General features: G+C 39.4%; 1 protein-coding gene across 1 annotated transcript in view; it reads left to right on the top strand.

The window, feature by feature from the left end:
- DCHS2 (dachsous cadherin-related 2) overlaps window positions 1-20,053 on the top strand; it is a gene marked incomplete at both ends in the record, with an annotated part of 103,897 nt that overhangs the window by 48,703 nt on the left and 35,141 nt on the right. Inside the window, 5 exons of the mRNA XM_082281631.1 lie at window positions 510-741; window positions 14,792-15,028; window positions 16,356-17,375; window positions 18,751-18,926; window positions 19,371-19,470. Of these exons, the coding sequence (XP_082137757.1) occupies window positions 510-741; window positions 14,792-15,028; window positions 16,356-17,375; window positions 18,751-18,926; window positions 19,371-19,470 (1,765 nt within the window). The remainder of the gene's footprint in view (window positions 1-509; window positions 742-14,791; window positions 15,029-16,355; window positions 17,376-18,750; window positions 18,927-19,370; window positions 19,471-20,053) is intronic.

The raw sequence follows: 20,053 nt of genomic DNA on the forward strand, positions 1-20,053 counted from the left end.
GCCTCATATTCACTGTTATGATGGTCCTGCTTTTACATCTGAAAGACTCATAGAGAGAAGTTATTCCTGCTTTCCTGGAGCACCACAGTCACCTGAGGGGCATGTCTTTCTGGGGCATAAAGCCCTGACTTTTACCTGTGAAGGAGTGAGTGGGGTTTTGGTGATGTCAGCAGAAGCATGTGGGGTTAGACTAGCAATGTTTTTGACATGTGTGGTGCTCATTAGCATTAACAAAACTGGCTTTGTGTTCAAGCCTCACCATTGTAGAGAAGCTGGATTTCTTTATGTACTCGATCAGCCCCTTGGTGTTGTGCTGAACACGTAGCTTGCTTATGTGCAATCTTTTGGGGTATTGCACATACTGTAAGTTGCTTTTAATGCACATTTTCATTGATCAATACTGTTGCAGCATGTTCCATTTCCAAATGATGGACTGAAGCCAGTTGTGCACCATCCTATTTTTAAAATTGATCTTGTTTTTTGAGGTTTTTTTCTTATTTGTCCAACAGGGTGGTCTGAGTGCCCAAGCTTTTGTTCGCATCGAGATAGAAGATATTAATGACAATCAACCTGTTTTTGAACAAGACATCTATGTGACAAGTATCAGCAGTCACACACAGCTGGGAACAGAAATCATCAATGTTGTTGCCACAGACAGAGATTCAGGAATATTTGGCGTTGTCACATATGAACTGGTCGCAGGAGAATTTTCTTCTTTTTTCACAGTGGATACATCCACAGGTACTGTATGAGTCTATGATTCAGAAAGGTGATAATGATGCAAGATGTCTTTTCCTGGTATATATCAGGAATATATATTATATATATATTTTTACGTTTGGAGTCATGTCACACAGGTGAAACTTAGATTCTGATGGGAAGTAATTCTAGAGGAAGATGAAGGATTTAGGTTTAACACAAAACCTTTACATTCACTGGAATAAGCAGAAGAACAGACAACATCGTTACATGCCAGTACAATGAAGAACAAGCAGCATGATGCTTACCTACTATTTTCAGCCCTAAATCTATTAATCATTATAAGAAATAATAAAACCACTACTTTTTTACAAAAATATCTGTATTTCTGAAAATGCTTAGGGTTTACTCTCAAAGAGCCATAAAAGATCCTTCAAGATGCTCATCCTTTCATTTCTTCTCTGTGTCTGTTCTAATCTTCCTCTGTACTGTGCTAGGATAAGTCCCTGTTCTGCTCTGTCTTACAAGACAGGTTTGCCTCCCTGTTTGACTCAATGTTTAACTTTGTAAGCGTCTTTTTCTGCCTTTTACTTTCTGATGTGACACCTCATCCTTCTGGCTTCTGGAGAGAGGTTCAATGAAGGAGTGATAACAAGAGCAGAAAAACAATTATGGCAAGAGCAAATCTGTGTGAATTTTTTTCAAAGACAGGTTGAATCTCACAGACTGAATTACTCTTCCCATGGCTAGGGAAGAGCAAAAAGCAGGAAAAGCAGCCTCTGTAGTTAGCTTTCTAACCTTAAAATAGTTGCCAGCATCAGCTGAAGAGAACATGAGCACCGCATCTTCAACACTCCATGGTGCCTTTCAGTGAGTGGTTGACTAAACTGAAATTGCCATTTTTCTTGAGGGCCAGCCCTTGTATATGAAGGTATCCTGATCAACAGATGGTCATGGCACAGATTATTTTATGTTTTAAGATCTTTTTGGACTGTGGTACACGTGTGTGTATATATTAGCTCTTTGGCATACAAAATCTTGCAAGGTTCTATTCTTTCAAAATGGTGTTTGTTTTTACACAGTTCCCAAAATATTCCAAAGAACAGAAGAAACTAATCTTCTTAGTAAGTCAATCTGCTTGTCTTGGCTATTTCAGAATTTATTTAACTGTGGGCTTTTAACTGCCTGTCAAATCAGGTTCTCAGGGGCATAACTGATGTCAAAAATACATAGGTCAGTCAATAATTAGGGAGCTGGATCTCCACAGGCATTTAAGTGGTCATTTTAAAACAGTCCCATCAGGCTTGTTGAAAAGAGCCCCTGTGGATCGCGTTAGCAGCACTGACTTTGCAGCAGCCCTCTGCTGAAAGAAAGCCTTTTGAAAGGCATCTTCCTTGGATTGTGACCTTTTGGCCTCTTTTCCCAGTTTGGCACTTTGTATAGAAAAAATGTCATGCTTAATGATGAAGACTCTATAAGCTTGTAAGTTACTATTACCTCGTGGATCTATCATGGTATTTTATCAAAGGCAGACCAAATTCAGGGTGAAGTTGCTTGAGGTCATTATTGCTGACATTTCATGATGCGAAAAGCTCTTAGGTCAGACAGTATTCCCAGCATTATAGTGCTTGGAATCTGATTGCACTTAATCAGATCTCCTGGGTAATTCACAAGGTCAGACTGTGTCTAATTTTAACTTATTAATATTAATGCTATGGGTTGGGGGTTTTTTCTGAATACACTTTTTCCTTTTATATTCTTCCACATCTACGTATAATAGGGCTTAGGCTCAGTCACTGGTGAGGAGAATGATTTTTAAACTATTTGAAAAAATAAACATTTTAAACAAAAAGACCACCATTGAAATTGCCGATTTATCACACAGAGGTTTTGCAATCTTAGAGCTCCAAAACCTGTTCAGTATTCAGCTAGAGATGAAACAAGTGGCTCACTGTTAGGGCACAGAGATTTTGAGCTCTTCCTCCTTACCTCTTGTTATAACAGAGACATTTTCCAGCATTCATTGTGCTAAAGCTGTCTTCATATGCTCTGATATATGGCCTAATTTAGCTGTGCCTCTCTGAAGGTTATGTGAGAGAGTTCATCTAGTTATCTGAGCTGCATTTTGTGAACAGAGGGCAATGGACAAGTATGTGAAGGAATAGGCATTCTGCAGGAGATGGATGCTCGAACCAGAAAGCCAAATGAGATGATATTATAGTTTGGTCTCTGTTTTTCTGATCTTGTGGATGGGCAGTATGTTACTGAAGTGTTCTGCAGTTTTTCCAATTTACAGTATAGCATATTCTGTTTTATCTGCTCTTCTCATTATTAGAGGATCTAAACAGTGGGACCATGATGGTGTTGGAGTATTTTGTGGATTTGTCTTCCTGATAAGTTGGTTTTTTTTAAAAATAATTATTTTTTTTCTCACTGATTGAGCATTTAAAAAGGAGAAATGGAATTCAGTGCATTAGTAATTTTGACCTACTGTGTTATTGTAGCCCTTAATACTATATGTGAACAGAGATATTTTCAGCATTATGTGATTTAAAATAATTAGTAGCTAACAGTTTGTCACATTACACTTTGATACATTAAAATCATATGCAAGATGATGCTGTTCTCCATGACACATGTAATTTCTGTTTCATGGCATCTGGATTTGCAAATTTATCTCACTGTAATTTTTTTCAGGGGTATTTCTTGAGTGCTGCACTTAGAATACTCACCAAAAATTTAAAAGTGAATTTTTGGAAGAGAAATGATAAAACAGTAAAATAACCATTGAAACCCAAATTCTCACTGCTATGGCTTGCTTCTGGCCCTTGCTTTGTTAAAGCTTAGTTTTTCAGTGATCTGTGTTCACAATACCTTACCAGCTGGTTAACTCCTGACTTTATAGAATATAACAATACTGCTTTTGACTCGTAGATATTATGAGGTTGAGGCACATCCAGGCTCTTTGAAGGGGCTCCACCTTTTGGTTTCAAGCACTGGGACATGTGGATGTTATAAACAGATAAATCCAGTGGGAGTGGGAAGGAACATCCTTTCATTGACCAAATAGACATTCCAGTGAATTTTTTTTTTAATTCTAAACAAGATTTTATTAGTTACATTCATTTGCTATTTTGGCTTTTAGACACTGCATTTATTGTTTGTGATATGCTGTTGTACTAATAAATAACATTTATTGTGTTTCCATTTGTGAAAAAGTTGAAGTGTTTTTCATTTGATTGATGATAGACTTTCCACAAGAAAAACCACTTTAAGAACTGTGTAACTAGAAAAATGTATGGATAGGAAACTGTAAACCAGCTCCTCTGCTAGTTCGTGACTCTTGCTATCATTTGTTTCTAGTGTTGGTGTAAACAACATCTTGGCTTCATTATGTTGCCTTTTGTAGATATCTGATCCATGCATGATCTCTGAACAGTACTTCTGAATTGATTAGAACAGGGCAAGTTGAAGAGCTCTTCTGGCTAAGGAACTGTTCGTGCTATGTTTGTTTATTTTCCCATTGTTACCTAACAGGCTATCTGAAAGACAGTGTATTTATAGTTATGGCTGAGCTGGTAATTAAACATGTAAGTCACAGGATGCAATCATAAGTGTGGCAGAAAACCTATGCAGTGCTTAGCTTTAAAACTTTAGGATTAACAGCTGAATTTGTAAACTTTCATTATGTTACCAGCATTAATACTTTTCTTCACCCAAAGGTGTGTAATTAATTTTCCGTTGATGATAGTGATGCCCTTTTTGAGAGATGGATAAAAAGATGGTTATCATCTTACTATAGCTCTGGTTCAGCAAATTTGTTTCAAAACAACAAAATTAATAATAGTCCTTGAAAATTATTCTGGACCAGTGTGACTTCATGTGTCAGTCTTCAGGTAAATTGTCAGTTTATAGAACAAATCCCCTAGCTAATCAGTGTGTGACTTCCATGAAGACTAAGAAAAAGGCAGCAGCCAGTAGTTTATCTTCATGTGAAGGTATTTGTTATTTTAACCTAGTATGAAAATGATGTAGAGAAAGTATCATTTGCTCAGTGTATGTTACAGCAGTATAAGCATTTAATTTAGCTTCCATTTCTTTCAACTCTATAAGATATTTAGGTTTGTGTTTCCATGTTTCCTACCTAAATTAGATGCCTAAAACAAAGTCTATGACCTTCCTTTTGTGCATTTTTTTGAGAATGTTTCTGTGAACATGGTGGATAGACCTTGGCTGGATGCCAGATGCCCACCAGTCACTCTACTACTCCCCTTCTCATTTGGGCGGGGGAAGGAAATGATGACAGAAGGCTTGTGGGTCAAGAAAAGGGCAGGGAGAAATCTCTCAGCAATTACTGTCATGGGCAAAAGAGACTCAATTTGAGGAAATGACTTTAATTTATTGCCAATCAAATCAGAGGAGGGTAATGAGAAATAAAAACTGTATCATAAAAGACGTTCCCCCCCCACCTCTCCATTTTCCTTTCTAACTTCACTCCCAGTTTTCTCAATCTCTGGTCCTGGCAGAGCAGGAAGATGGGGAATGGGAACTGTGCAGTTCATCACAGGTTGCTTCTGCTGCTCCTTCCTCCTCACACACTTTCTCTGTTCCAGCATAGCTCATTTCAACAGGGTCCAGTCCTTCAGGAACAAAATGATCCTGGGGGTTTTCCTGTGGGGTCACAAGTCCTGCCAGCAAACCCGCACCAGTATGGGCTTCCCATGGGGTCACAGCCTTCTTTGGGCATCTGTTTGCTCCAGTGTGGGGTCTTCCATGGGCTGGGGGTGGATCTCTGCTCCACTGTGGACCTCCATGGGCTGCAGGGGGGCAGCTGCCTCACCATGGTCTGCACCACAGAAGCCACTCCTGTAGTCCCAACATTGCCAAACCCTTGCCACATAAACACACTGAGATATTTGGAGATCTCTCCACTGGCTTGAAGATACTTGGATCAACCTTTCATTATAATGCCTTCTGTTACTTATTTACACCGAAAAATACATGTCGAGCAGAACAGACAAGCCTTGTTGCAAGAGCTGGTCAGTAGTTGAACATTTAAAAAAAATTTCAGCACAGAAGTACAGCTCCTGAAAAATGAACATTTTTCTGAGGAAATTTTGACTTGCTAAAAAACCTGCTCCCTTTAAGATGCACTCTGATTTCTTTTTAACAGAAGAGCAAAGGGCATCATGTGACTAAAATGTCCTGTAAAAGATGTAGAGCAGTCCAGGAGCTTAGTCTGTTGCAGAAGAATAAAGGGAGGAATACACCTAAAGGTCATGCAAATTTAAGAATATAAGAAGTAAGTTAACCAAAAGCCAGTTTTAAGTCCAGCATATTATCACTTTTGCCTGATAATGGATTCAAGAAAAGGAGTTAAGTGCAGAGCTTGTACAGAACAGTCCCTCACTGTTATATGTTTCTTGTTTTGGCAGTGTGTATTTTAGTGCTGTACTACTCTCATTACTGTGCTATGGAACCATATGTAAATGCAATTTAATGTCAAACTGACTTACAGTAAACTTTGATTTGGTTCAGAATAGATTAATTCCAGTTAAGGATGCTGACAAATTTTGTTTTATTAAAAAATGGAACTGTTTTTTAACGGATGTATCTTAGGAAATTTCAATTGAGTGAAAAAGTTTTGCTTTATTTTTACTGCAATACAGGTTGAAAAGTAATGTTGAAATACCAACATTTCTTTTTATGGGGGAAAACAAATTGAAACTTTGCTTAACTCCATGTATTTATTATACAGTGTTTAATATATAGCAGATTGTAATAGGCATCAAAGTAAAATGGGGATGCACTCTTTCTAAAGAAAACAAGGCCATATTTATGATGATTGATGATGTTTTCGTATAGTATTGGAGGAAAAAATAGTTTATTTTTAAACTACTTTTGGCATTTTCCTACAGCATGTAGTACATTTGCTAAACATATGAAGAGCTTGACATAAATAACATTTAAAATTATGAGTGTTTTATTTTGGAACATTTTGAGGCCACTTCTGTTTTTAAACTGCAGTTTCTTCAATTACTGTCTTTCTGATCTGTCATATGATATTGATAGTGTATTCAGAATGCTGCAAATCAGAGGAATACATCTGAGACGTGGGTTTAGCACAGCAAGTTTTCACCTTCAAAGAATTTTGTTTGAGTTAAATCAAAAAGGAAAAATTAATGATCTCAGCTGAGTAATTTGTGGCCATTTACCTTCACTGGGATCTCTTCTAATGAGAAGTTTACCATAAAGAGTACAGAAAATAGTATATTGTCCTAGAAGCACACAAATTTGCTGTAGTAATTGTAAGGGTGCAGATTTTGGCACGAAAGAAAGTTGTGTAGCAGAACAACGTGAGAAAATATCCATACTGCTAGCTCTTAATGTATGCATCTCTTTTTTCTTTTATGTATAAAATCCAATTGAATCAACCATCTACAGAGAGAAATATTCCTACAAGCTATGTGTCAAAAACTCAACCATGCAATAGTGGGGTCACTCATGTGTACATGAGACTTTTGAGAATGAAAGAACGCAAAGTATTAATAAAAATACTCTAGTCCACCCTTCTTTCTCCTAGATAAGTCAAGGTCAGATCTCAGAAACAGAGGAATCCACCAGAAGAGACAAAGAGCAAACTTCCTTGGTATTGCACAGATGAGGTGGGCTGATAAAAAAAAAAAAAAATGGTGAAAAGGAAAATGTTATGCCCAAACATCCCATTTTAGAGGTGGATAGTGTGATATTTATACAATAAAATTCAGACAAGCAACCCTCTTCTTTGCTAGACACTGTATGGGTCTCAGAGTACAGGATGTATTTACTGTACTTTGTGTTCTCAGTTAACCTGAAGAAAATAAGAAAGTCACAGCTCACACCAAATGAGCAGACAGCCCTAGTACAATGTTTCAGTGGAGCAGGGGAGTGTGTGTAGCAGAAAATCAGTTCATGTAAATGAAGGGGAGCATCTGGAATGTTTTGTAATGCTCTTAACTTAAGAACGGCAAATACATCTTCTTGGGTGTATAGCAGGCTTCATTCTGGAACTGCCCTGATACGTCTTTGTGTTCAGTGTTTTCAAAGAAATATCATCCCTGGTTACCATGGCAGTCGAGTTTTGTTACCAGGTTGTGCACTGAGCTTTTTTTGGATCTAGAGGCTGTCAGTTTGATTGAAAAGCTCCTTGATTTAAAAGATGTGTTTGGAAAACTTTGATAAGCTAAGCAAGCAAAGGCGACCTGTTGAGAAGGTGTGGTAGGGCTGAGGTGTACAGATTGTGAGGGGAAGTCCCTGCCTTTGTCTTTGAAAATACAGCAATTCAGCAGGCCAGAGTCCTGCCTGCTTACTGGTGTAAGCTTTGGTTTCTGGGTGGACTCATGTTTGTGTAGGAGTGTTCACATTTTTTGAAACCAGACAGCAAACACACTGAGTTACTATTAGGTCAGATTAACAGAAATAAACCAAGGTGAAACAAAGGAAATCTTGTAACAGCAAATTACATCTTTTCAGTTATCTGTTTTACTGAAAAAGTACCATTTTGTTGGGGCTTTTGTGGTTTGTTTGCTTGTTTGTGGTGTTTTTAGGCAGTAATTATAGGGAAAGCTACATCAAAGTAATGCTTTTTTTCCTGTATTAAATTTAGTTTTTATGTCCTATGGTGAGTCATTATACCTTTGTTGTATTAATATTAGAATTCTACTAAGCACCCCCCACTTCCCCCCCTTCAAATCCTGGTCCTGTCCTCTGAGACCTTTCTTTGATGGACTCTTACTGTCTCATAGTTCTTAGGGATTTGTCATCCTTCATGATGGCAAACAAACTTTTTAATAAAATAGTACTTATATGTAGAAGCATTGCTCTAAAAAATTGCCTTCTTTAGACTCTCAGCTTCTCAAAATCACTAGAAAAATGCATTGTGAATTTTGTTTGTCCGCACCTTTCCCTGGATTTTGTGAGCTTTTTTTAGGATTGTCCAGCACCTGAGGACTTTTTACAGAAGGTGCTATATGTTTAAACTTTTCCCTACAAAATAAACAACCATCATGCTAACTTTGTTTGTAGCAAACTTTGAATCATGCATTGACAACACCCTTTAAATATTAATATTGCATATAATAATATTACCTGTAATTTAAGTTGCTGTAGAAATTTTAGATAGAGAATTTAAAATTTTGGTAGTGTTCAGAAAGCAGTTAGGCCAAGCACTTGATTCAAAAAGCCAGTAGTGTAAATATAAATACCACCTTATATTTTTAAGTCTATTCTCCAGCTCACATCTTCGACTTGCAGACTTGTGGTTTTTTCATGGTTAGATGACACGTGGGAAGGCTGAAAGAGATGAGCTTTACATGTTCTTTTACCTGCCCTGAGCATTAGGAGGCACCTGACCTTCTAAACTGGCAAACTGTAGTCTTCAAGAACACAAAAATTTGCATCCCAAATTGCAAGATTCTGTCTAAAAAGCACTTGTGTAAGAAAAAACTGAGCCTAGATGATACAAAACCATTCCAGTACTAAACTCATGCACTCTCTTGCTCAACATTAGTGGCTGATGCTCAGGTGGATATTCTGTTTGTGAATAATGGAGCTGCTGTAATTAGAAATTCATATTTTGTGTGCTGAGGAATATTTCTTAGCTCATTAAAAGCCTCTGTAACGTGTTGTATTTGAAATGGTAGTGTCATGCTTCTGGGGCAGCTGCAGTGTTAAAACTGCTTACATTAGCTTACAGGTATTGGTTTGTTATGTGCAGACTCCCAGCATGGTCAGGGTCTAATGAAGTGCCCTGGAACAGACTTTCATGTGCTAAGAAAATCTTGTGATTAAACACAGTGTGTTTATATAGTATTGGTTGTAGACACTAAGCCATTTTATACCTATTTCTAAGAGGAAAGCTGTGAATTTAGCACAAGAATTTGCTACAGAGGGGCCAGTGTTGAAAGCATCTCCAGTGCAGGGGTGTGAGACTTCCATAAAGTACAAACGTAGCTAGAAGATTGATATGAGTTCCATCAGTTATTTACTACAAAAACATTCAAACACGGAATATTTTCAAACTTGAAGAAGTCCTCTTCTTTACTGAAATGCAAACCAGCATTTGTGCCATCAAAACTAAGGTTTTTAAAGACTTTTCATACGAGCTGAAGCTGTGTGTATTACAGCAAGTAGACTGTAAATAACAATGTCATTCCTTATTAATTCCTTCCTTCCCCTGGCAGTTATTAAACCAGCTATTCAAACAGTGTATTTGGCAGTGTTGCTATGGTTACCATCAAGAATGCAGCTTCACTATAAAAGGTGCATTTTAAGTACAGGTAAAAAGCTAAAGCTGGAATCTGTATGCAGTGCTAAGATTTGAGCATAGGCAGGGAGTTGGAAAAACTTCAACAGAAATGTCAAGTAGAAACACTACCATTCTTCCTTAAAACAATGCTAATTTAATGTTGATGCAAAATGTCAACCTCCTAACTGCAACCAGCTTCTGAAGGATCACCCTGTCTATGCTCATCTTGAAGTTTTTTCTGACATAAAAAGCAAAGCTGTCCATACATCCCTGGGAGGCTGCTGTGCTAGTGTGGGTGCTCTGGGCACATCAGTGGGTCAGCTCTGACCTGCACAGTAGTGAACAGCAGGTCCAGTGGCCAGCTTTGAAGGTGAACTGGGGTGATGAACCATATGGACCTTTTGGCCATCTGCTTGTTGTCTGAGCTGAGATCACACCAGCTGGCCCATCCTATGGCATTTGCTGAAGGAATACTGCCATCACTTAACGTTTGTTAGGGTGTTTGGTTTCAAGGACTTAGGTAACACCATTGATAACTGTTGATTTTATTCCTCTTGCCATGTTCTAAAGTTGCTTTTTTTATTTTATGAACAATGATATAATATTAGAAGCCATTTAAGTACGCATACCTCTGCAATCCAGACTTTGTTACTGAAGTTAGTGAATCCTGATTTTTATCTGTGCAGCACTTGACTTGTGGAAAACATTTTGTTTGCCTACAAATGGCTAAAAATGTAGGGCTGATTTTGGTGTTGCTTAGGGGAGAACCCTGTGCAAAAACAGATTTTTCAAAGTGTTCAGCTGGAGATGTGTATGGAAATCCTATTGAGTTAACAAGCATGATATTTTTTCCATACAAAAAGTTCTTTTGGTGGGTGAATCTACTTTGGTGCTGTATGCTCTTGTAAGATTGGGACTGAATACAGGATCATGAATATAATTAAAAATGCATTTTAAAAGAATCATTGTATGTGGATTCCTGTCTTCTTCCTTTAACTGTTGAGAAACAGCAGTTAACCCATTTGTGGAATAGGGTGCACCTCCACAAAAATAAGAACAGCAAAATCCCATGAGAAATGTCATCATTGCCAGAGGATGGTGGGTGTCAGAGTCCTGTCCTTCGTTAGTGCATTTGCACTTTCTGGGCAAATAGGCACAAAGTGAAGAGCAAGGCTTCTCGGAAGTTTGTGCCCTACCATGTACAGTGAGCGAGGAAATCTAAAGCAGATGAAAGAGCTGGCAGTCATGACTTTGCCCTTCTATAGTTTTCCCTGTGCATTCAGTCCTCCAAACCATTGTAACAATTTCTGCCAGCCCATAAGCACATATTGCTCTGCAGCAAAACACCTGTAAATTCCAGCATGGCTGTGCTGAGCTAACCTGCCTTGGAGCAGAGCTGTTTCCAAACCACAGCCTGCAATGGCAGCTGCTCACATGCATCCAGCATTGCAGGATCTGCCTGAAATCTGTATCCAGATCGTATCCAGGCAGCAGGCAGTCTGTATGCCATGCTTTTGATTTATAAGGGTTGGAATCTGCAATCATTAAGTTAGGCCATGCGATCTAGTCAAGAAAATGAGGTTGCCAAGGTGTGAATAAGGCTGGATGTTAATGCTTCATCTGGTGTGTAATTATAGGATTGTTCACCTGTGAAGCAGAATTGATTCCAGCTCTCTCTCATGCAGAATAAGGAATTAACCAGAGGGTAAAGTCTTCAAAGCACTGCAGTGATATAAATATTAATTTGAAAAATGGGAATTAAATGTTTTTAAAGGCAGCAGATAAGACTACTCATTTATATGGCGAGTCAAGCTGTAAGAAAGGTGGCACTTTTCTTAAAGTGGACCCACACTTGTGTCTGTGTGATCTCCTGCTGGGAGCTTTGGTAAAATGTTCCTTGCAGAGGAGCTGTCTCGTTATTCCCTTTTCATTTTCAGTGCTATAGAAACCGGTTTTCATAATGGACGAATATGTTCTGTACCACAGCAACCTGATTTTCTTTTAAGTTCTCTGAAGCCATGAATAACAGACTGCAAATGATTGTGGTGATAACAATAATAAGCCCCAATCTTAATTATGGAATGGGGAGGAAAGGAAAACCATGATTCATCTTTGGCCTGTTACTTAGTGAGACATGCCTCTGTTGAGTTTCACACACTGAACCTGTGCCTTTGACAGTTCCTGCTCCTTGCAATTTCCTCTGTGTTTTTGCCTTTGTAGTGTAGTGCTCGGGCATCTCCTGCACTCTGCTGCAGCAGATGAAATGTGCCCAGCCAGCCTGCTCTGAGGTGTGCTGGTAGCTGCTTTTGATCCAGGTGGTCCAGACTGTCCATTTTGTCACAGTCTGCTGTTTTACCTAATCATATAGAAAGTGAAATCCCAGATGCTGCTTTCTTCTCCGGCTTCTGTCCCATCATGTACTGCCATAATAGAGCCTAATGAGGCATGTTCACCAACATACGGCAGAGCCATCTCAAATGTCTGTGTAGATCATATATCAGATGAAAAGCTAATGCCCAGTCCTACAAATGCTGATGGAAACAGACTGTATACAGTTAAAAGTCAAAATGGGCTATTAAATTTCTGCATACTACAGTTTTTGAGGATGCAGGGAGCCATATGGAAATCACATACTTTTTACTTGGAATCTGCCATTGTTCTTATGGTGTCCCTGGTCCTGCAAAAGAGAGCTGAATTGGCAAGATGTACTTGCCTATTGCCCTTTTTCCCTATGACACAGAGAAAGAATGAAGAAAGAAAACAAAATCTTTTATTAATTTTCTTTTTGCTTTCTGTAGCTGAACTGCATGGAGTGTGCTGCAATGTGTCTAGGTCAGCAGAGAAAGGAGCTTTGGTTCTGGAATATTTCTGTTCCACCAGGTCTTCAGAGCTCCTGGAGTGGAGCACTGTTTGCTCCATCCTTTGCTAAAGGATGTTCTGAAGTCTTTAGTTACTGCTCTGGAGTAAGATTTTCAGTTTGATGCTTTTCTGTGAAGTTTTTCAGTTCTCCACATACCTCTTGAAGTATCTGAAATGAGAAAAAGATCATTGTCAACAGAAAAATATCCAATTGGTCAAGTTAATAACATACAGTCCATTTGATTTATTTAAATTAATTTGACAGAAATGTTGTTAAAAATCCATGTGTATATGTTTATCCTCTGGGGAAAAAAGGTTAAACCCCTTTTTCCATCAAGCTGCACTTGCTCAGATTACCTCAAAAAATGCCAAAAGTTTATGTCCTTGAAGGACTACTTTGTTGAGCTGCTTAAGTAACCATAAAACTCAACCATCAGAAAAAAAAAAAAAACCCCAAAAAAAACCTTAAGCCAAAATAAGGTTGTTTCTTAGAACTGCATCGATTGTTAGCACAGGAGCTGGATCAGTAGTGAACCCTAAATCCGTCTGTATCACAGTTGTGCTCTTAGTGTAGTTTATCACACTGGAATAAGTGTCCCTTTTTTGTTAGTGGAGAGCATTTTTCCTTGATCCTGAAGACCCTTTTAATGCATTTTAAGCATGTCAATACACAGTTTATTAGTGTCCTGGCAGTATATTTGGAAAGTATACTGCATGAACATTTGAATATTTATAAGGATTTTATGCATTTTTCCATGTTTCTGCTTAAAAATGGATTATAGAAAATTAATGTTGTGGCTTCACCCTAAATTTTGAGAAGATATATTCATTGAATCATGCATTGATTCTCCTAAGACACTTTGAGCTAACTCTAGTTTTACCCTGTCTAGCCACTAAAATGTCCGACTTGAATGGCAAACATCATCCCTAATAAACTTGAGAGCCAGGAAATTAAAAAGGTAGCTTAAAGTTTAAAGGTTTGCTTTTACTAAACTGCCAGATGTTCTGTGTCTTCACCAGCCTCTACAAAAAGCTGGGTGATTTCTTAAAAATATCTGTAGGTATGTGAAAGGTTGTCCGTATTAGTTGAATCACTTGAGTTTACTGCAACTTTGCTACTTAATACACCGTGATTTTAGCATTTAGTGTATATTTAGTTAAACACGCTCATTGCTAAGAAAAATTTTCCTGCATTTGGTCACCTTTCATCTTCACTTTCATGTTGAAAAACTTACTTCACAAATAGCTTATCTTGAGGAATGTACATCCAAAGTGCTGTATTTTGGGACTGAACACTGTATTTTCTTTTCAAAGAATTAATTCATACAGTTTATATAAAATGCAGTTGTTAGTGGCTTGCAAATTCAATGGACCTTAGAATTCACTATTAAAGGGTGTTTTGACAGAAACTTGTGATCAGACAGCAGGTGATTGCTTCCCAGATACTTTCCATAGAGTCCCCTACTCCTATGATTTATATTTTGGGGCTTTGATTCCATTTGTGTGGATGTTTTATTTCAGGAGTTACTTAAGCAGAATGTCTCCACAGCCTGTTTGAAATAACTTTACCATTTGTAGAGATAAATAAATCTTTTGTTATAATACTTTTTTCCCACCCCCAATGCACCTCCAAATTGCTAGAGACTAGTAGTCCTAGTAAAATTTAACATTGTTAATGATTTAGCTGAATCTGTTTTTCCAAAATCAGAATTATGGAAACCATGTTTTGAAACAGAATTTGCTGTGTTTCAGTGGCTTTGTGAATGGTAAAGACCATATAATTTGAAAAGAACTTGTCTCTCAAAAATTGAATTGGGAGTGCTGATTTTTGTCCATCTTGTCTGACCTCCTCTTAGAGTAGCAATACATGTTGAAGTTATTTTGACAGCCTGCTGAATTTTATCGTACATCTCTCTTAAGTGTTATTTTATTTCTGTGTACTTTCAGGAATTATTTACCTGACCTCAGCTCTTGGCCAGCTGGCACATTCTGCACTCTTCCTGACTGTTTCTGCACGGGATGGGGGTGGCCTTCCCTCTGCCAGCAATGCAGCTGTCACAGTAAACATCCTTCAGACTGTTTTGGTCCCTGCCATATTTGAGAGATCCCGGTATACCTTTTCTGTTCCAGAAGATGCACCTGAAGACAGCGTGATTGGCACCGTAAAGGCCAGAGAGTCTCCAAGTAAATTGCATTCTCAGTCAGAGATTATGTTGTATTTTTGTTGTGACCATTAACTGGAGATAGCTGTAGATGATTTTTTTTTTCCTGTAAACTTCAATGTTATTCATTCAGTCTGTCAAGTATTAAATAGAATTTACTGTTGGTACTTACAGCAACTGGTGTAATGGCTGGTTAATCAGGATGCTCTTAAGAACAGCCGGAGATTCATGGTACTCTCCTTGGTGGTCCATAGAGATTGGCAGTGGCCTCCATTTTCTCCCTGGTGGATTTCTATAATTGTAAATGGGGAGATAGGAAGCATGTTGTGAAAGTTTAAGTAAGTGTGACGGGCTGGCTCATGTTTAAGTATTAGCCATGCAAGGCAAATCTCAGAGCAATACTTATAATCAGAGAGTATTCAGAAGTTTCAGAGGATCTGTGAGAAGTGCTCCTGGCCACCCATCAAAAAACCAAACCAACCAACCAAACAAAACCCCACATTGTCTCAAATTAAATGGAGAAGTCCAGATGAATGTTTGTGGGACCTTTTGAAAATATATTTAATCCATCTGGTTTTGTTATCATTTGTAAAGGGAAATGGCTTAGCTCCTGACAGTCCTTGGTCATAAAAGGCCCTGCTGAGAGCCGTACCTATTTTGTCCATATGCAGAGCAGTGGCACCTGTGAGTCAACGTACCAGCCTGATGATAGATGTGTAAATGTAAAGTGGTAGATGCCATGATTTCATACAAGCTTGATTAGTCAGGTCCTCCCATTCCCTTCTTTTGGGAAGGACTGTCCTCAGGGTGGAGACAGCACCTGCAGGGTGGCCTTGGTAGTAACCCTGAATCTTTAGACAGCTTGTGCTTTAGGTAGCATCTAACGTATAAATGTTACTACAATGGTCACCCATGAACAGTAAGTTTATTAAAATACTTTTTTTTCAGAGAACTGCCACCTGTTTCATTCCTTGCTATAGTGAATGCCTGTGTGTAGTGAAATTGCTCCCACAAGACTAATTTACAGGAGTGTTTTTTCTATATTTTAGATCAGGGAAAAACAAGAGGCTATTATATGATTTTCTCTATAGAGGTTCATAATACCAGTGTGATGAAAATCAAACTGTGCAAAAGTGGACAAACTGTATACATTCATATTTTACTGAAGGGATCCAGGGACGGGAAGAAGGAAGCGTAAAAAGCCCAAGAATGTCAAACATCTGTGTAGCTTACATTTATTCCATTGAATTGAACAGCATGCATTCTCCCCAGATGTTCTTGCCAACGTTTATGTTATCGCTTCCATATTTTATTTTTTTACATTTTTTGTTGTTTTTTTCCATTTCTAGATTCGTTAGAAGTGGTTTCTTACCGAATCTGCTCTGGTGATCCACATGGAAAGTTCTCCATCGACCCCCAGTTTGGCATTATCCGCACCAAGAAACAGCTTGACCACGAGGCTCAGTCTGTGGTGGTGCTCACTGTTCAGTCACAGCTGGGTAACTCCCCCGTCTACAGCAGCACTCAAGTCAACATATCTGTGACAGACATTAATGACAACCCTCCAGTATTTCTTACCAAATCTGATAAGGTAACCATCTCACATACCCAGCCTCCTGGCACTGCTGTCTACATTGCTCATGCAGAAGACAAAGACAGTGGCCTAAATGGGGCAGTCAAATACAGTATTGCAAGCAAGCAGTCAAATGCTTTTAGCATTGATCCAAGTCTCGGAGTGGTAAACCTTACCAGGACAGTGTTTGGGGAAAAGCAGCAGGAATATACTCTACACATAGCAGCCGAGGACTGTGGAAGTCCTCCTCTGACTTCTTTGCTGGTCTTGACAGTGTTTGTTGAAGAGCAGATGATGGGCCCTACTTTGGTTTTTCAAAGCTTGGTGTATCAAGTAGAAATCAGTGAAGCTACCTCTCCAGGTGCCCAGATCCTTCAGGTTCAAGCCCACTCGCTTGATCCACACAGCGTTACCTCCAGTCTGACATATTCCTTAGAGCCTAGCACTGATTCTGTTGCATTTGGAATCAGCTCTGATACTGGCTGGATTTATCTTCGGAAACATTTGAACTACGAATGTGCACAGATGCTAAGTTTTAGAGCCTTGGTCAGTGCCTCTGAGGATGAAAACCTTAGGCAAAATGCAAGCGCATCTATAATAGTCAATGTCCTGGATGAAAATGATCATTCTCCCATGTTTATGCGTGAGAGCTACTTCTTTGAAGTTGAGGAAAATCCAATTCCCAGTGGTGTGGTTGGCACTATTACAGCTGTTGACAAAGACTCCGGAAGAAATGGACAGCTTTCCTATTTCCTCTTGTCTGATGGAAAGTATTTCAAGATGAATTCCAACACAGGTAGCATTGTATGATTTGTAATCTGCCTAATATTGCTTTTGGAAAGCAGCCTTCCCTAAGGGTATGGAAGTAAAGTATAAAGCTTTCAGGAACTGCCGTGAATCTTTTGGGTTGATATATGAATATTTTAAGTCAGAGCTTCACAATTTGGGGAATGAAATAAACCCAATACATTTTCATCAAGAATGAACTAGCGCTTAGGAATTTATTTTTTCATGACTTTGTTCAGGTCACTTGGTCATAAGTTTTGGTGTTTGACTGCAACAAATTAAAAGGAGAAGTTTTAAGTTATAGCTTCAATAGTTCATATGAAGAATTCCTTTGCCTGTGATCAAGTAGAGTTGAAAAGTACAGATCAGCCATAACTATAAAGGTACTTACGAAGTTAGACAAAGTGATTTAAAATACTTGTGAATGCTTCTGTAGCTGACATCAAAACTGAGTTCATGTTGTACATGGCATCCCAGAAGTCAAATTGGCTGAGACAAATTTTTCACAGCACCGGGTGTACTCTGCAGTGAATCCCAAATGCCTTGAGTAATTGGGGTTATGGCTACAGAGTATAACACCACAGGCCAGAGCATGGAGAGCCTGAAGGAAGGGAATCCTTCAAGGGACACAGGCACTGTAAATAATCCAGTTTAGCAAAATTATACATAGCAAACAAAGATCTGCTGTTTAAAATTCCTATTTCCAGATGTCCAGTCCCCATGGGGAGTGAACAGGCTTTCCCAGAATTTCTCTGTATGAATCTCAAAATAAAAGCAGGTTCCTTTTGAGTACACTTATGGAAGTTTACAGGCAAACAGAATACTAGGAGTTAACCAAGAAGATCTTAAAAAAAACCATGTGGTTATCTGTGTGATGGGCTTTGGTCAACCGCAAATCTCCGGCTACATTGGGTGTTGCTAAGCAGATAGGGAGAAGATCGGTCAGATTTATTTGCTGCGTTTAGTAGAATATATGGGAGACATAAGGGTTTCTGATTAATGTGCATAATTAATAAAAGCCACTTGTCAGCAGTTAAACCCCTGTGCTCATGTATTATGTGTCCTGAAGGGTGGTAAGGGCCAGATGGATTTCTTTGGAAGGTCAGCACTTCGGTTCATACTGTTTTATCTTTGCTCTGGGGCACCCAGTGTACAGTAAAAGATGTAATACGGTACTAAAGTACATGTGCAAAACTGTGATTGACAGAATGTTTCTACGGAATGGGGCTTGTAAAGCTGGTATTTTAATGTCAGTGGTCAGGTGTTCGACGGCACGTATCATTATTTCACATCAAATTAAATGCATAATTGCACGCGGTAAAATGAGTGCTAGCACACAGTAAACGCCTAACTCCATTTCTCCCCCCCTTTTCCTTGGCCGTCAGGTGAAATCATAAACTGGGCGGCGCTGGACCGCGAGGAGCGGGCGCACCACGAGCTGCGGGTGCTGGCGACGGACGCGGGCTGGCCCCGGCGCAGCGCCACGGCCGCCGTGCGCGTCTCCGTGCGCGACCGCAACGACCACGCGCCGCGCTTCCCGCAGGGGGCGCTGCGCCGCCAGGTGCGCGGGGAGGGGGGAGCGGGCTCCGCGCAGCGCGCAGCGCCGCCCCGCGGCCGCGGCGGGAACTGCAGCTCCCGCCGATCCCACCGCAGCGGGCCGCTCCCGCCGCCCCGTGCGCTGCCCGCGGGAAAGGATAACGCGCGCGTGGCTGTGTTTGTGCACGCAGTGGGATGGCTCTCTTTTGGTCTCCGACCTGCGAGTCTGCCATCCTAAAGATGTGTGAGGTAGCGCTCTATGCAGACCGCGACACAGGGTTGCTAGAACTCGGTTATTTAACCATCTCCTGAAATGCTCGTTGCACTCGCTGTAAATATTACTGAAATGGAAAGTAGAGCAGCAGCTAAACTTTTGTGTTATGGCGAGGGATTTGTTTTAAGACTGACTTTATCCATATATCCATGCAATTGTGTAATGGCAAATAATTAGTAAACTGCTTGGTGACAGGTTTTGGAAGGGCAGCCATCAGGGACACTTGTTACTACCGTCTTTGCGAAAGACTTTGATTCTGGAAACAACGGCATCGTATTATATTCAATAGAACCAGGTAAGAATTTAAAGTGTTATTAATATGAAAGTAGACATTAAAATAACTGGAATTTCAGAAAAGCCATATATCATACAAGGCTTTGTGTTTATTTTGTGTCTGGTAGAGTAAAAGTGCTTTTGTAAATAGGAATCAGAACCATCATGTGTCTTATGAAGTATCTAAGGAGGTGCAAGCAGCTTCCTTTCTTCCCTTCACTCTCTGCCTCATCTTTCAAGGGATTTAGTTGCTTCTGTGGCTGGCCAGAAAGTGTTCAAACAGCACTCAGAAAAGATTAGGACCATGGTCTTGTTCTGCGCAGTTTAGTATTTCAGTCAGTTGTTTAACATTCTAAAGGAAAAATTATTTCCCTTTTCCCATAACCAATTGAAAATTTTCCTGCTAAAATAACAGTTTGTGACAGTCTGAGACAGGGATTAGAGGGATCAGCAGATAATCTGGGCAAACAATGAGGTCTGTGGTTTTTAGTTCAGGTTTCACCCTTTGTTTAGCACTGTGTTAACCTGACATAGCCTAGCCACTTAAAAACACTTCTCTTTAGTTTTCCCCATAATTCCTGCATGTAGTAGTTCACTTCTGGGGT

This window comes from Coloeus monedula (genome assembly GCF_965178545.1).
Source record: "Coloeus monedula genome assembly, chromosome: 5".
Lineage (NCBI taxonomy): Eukaryota > Metazoa > Chordata > Aves > Passeriformes > Corvidae > Coloeus > Coloeus monedula.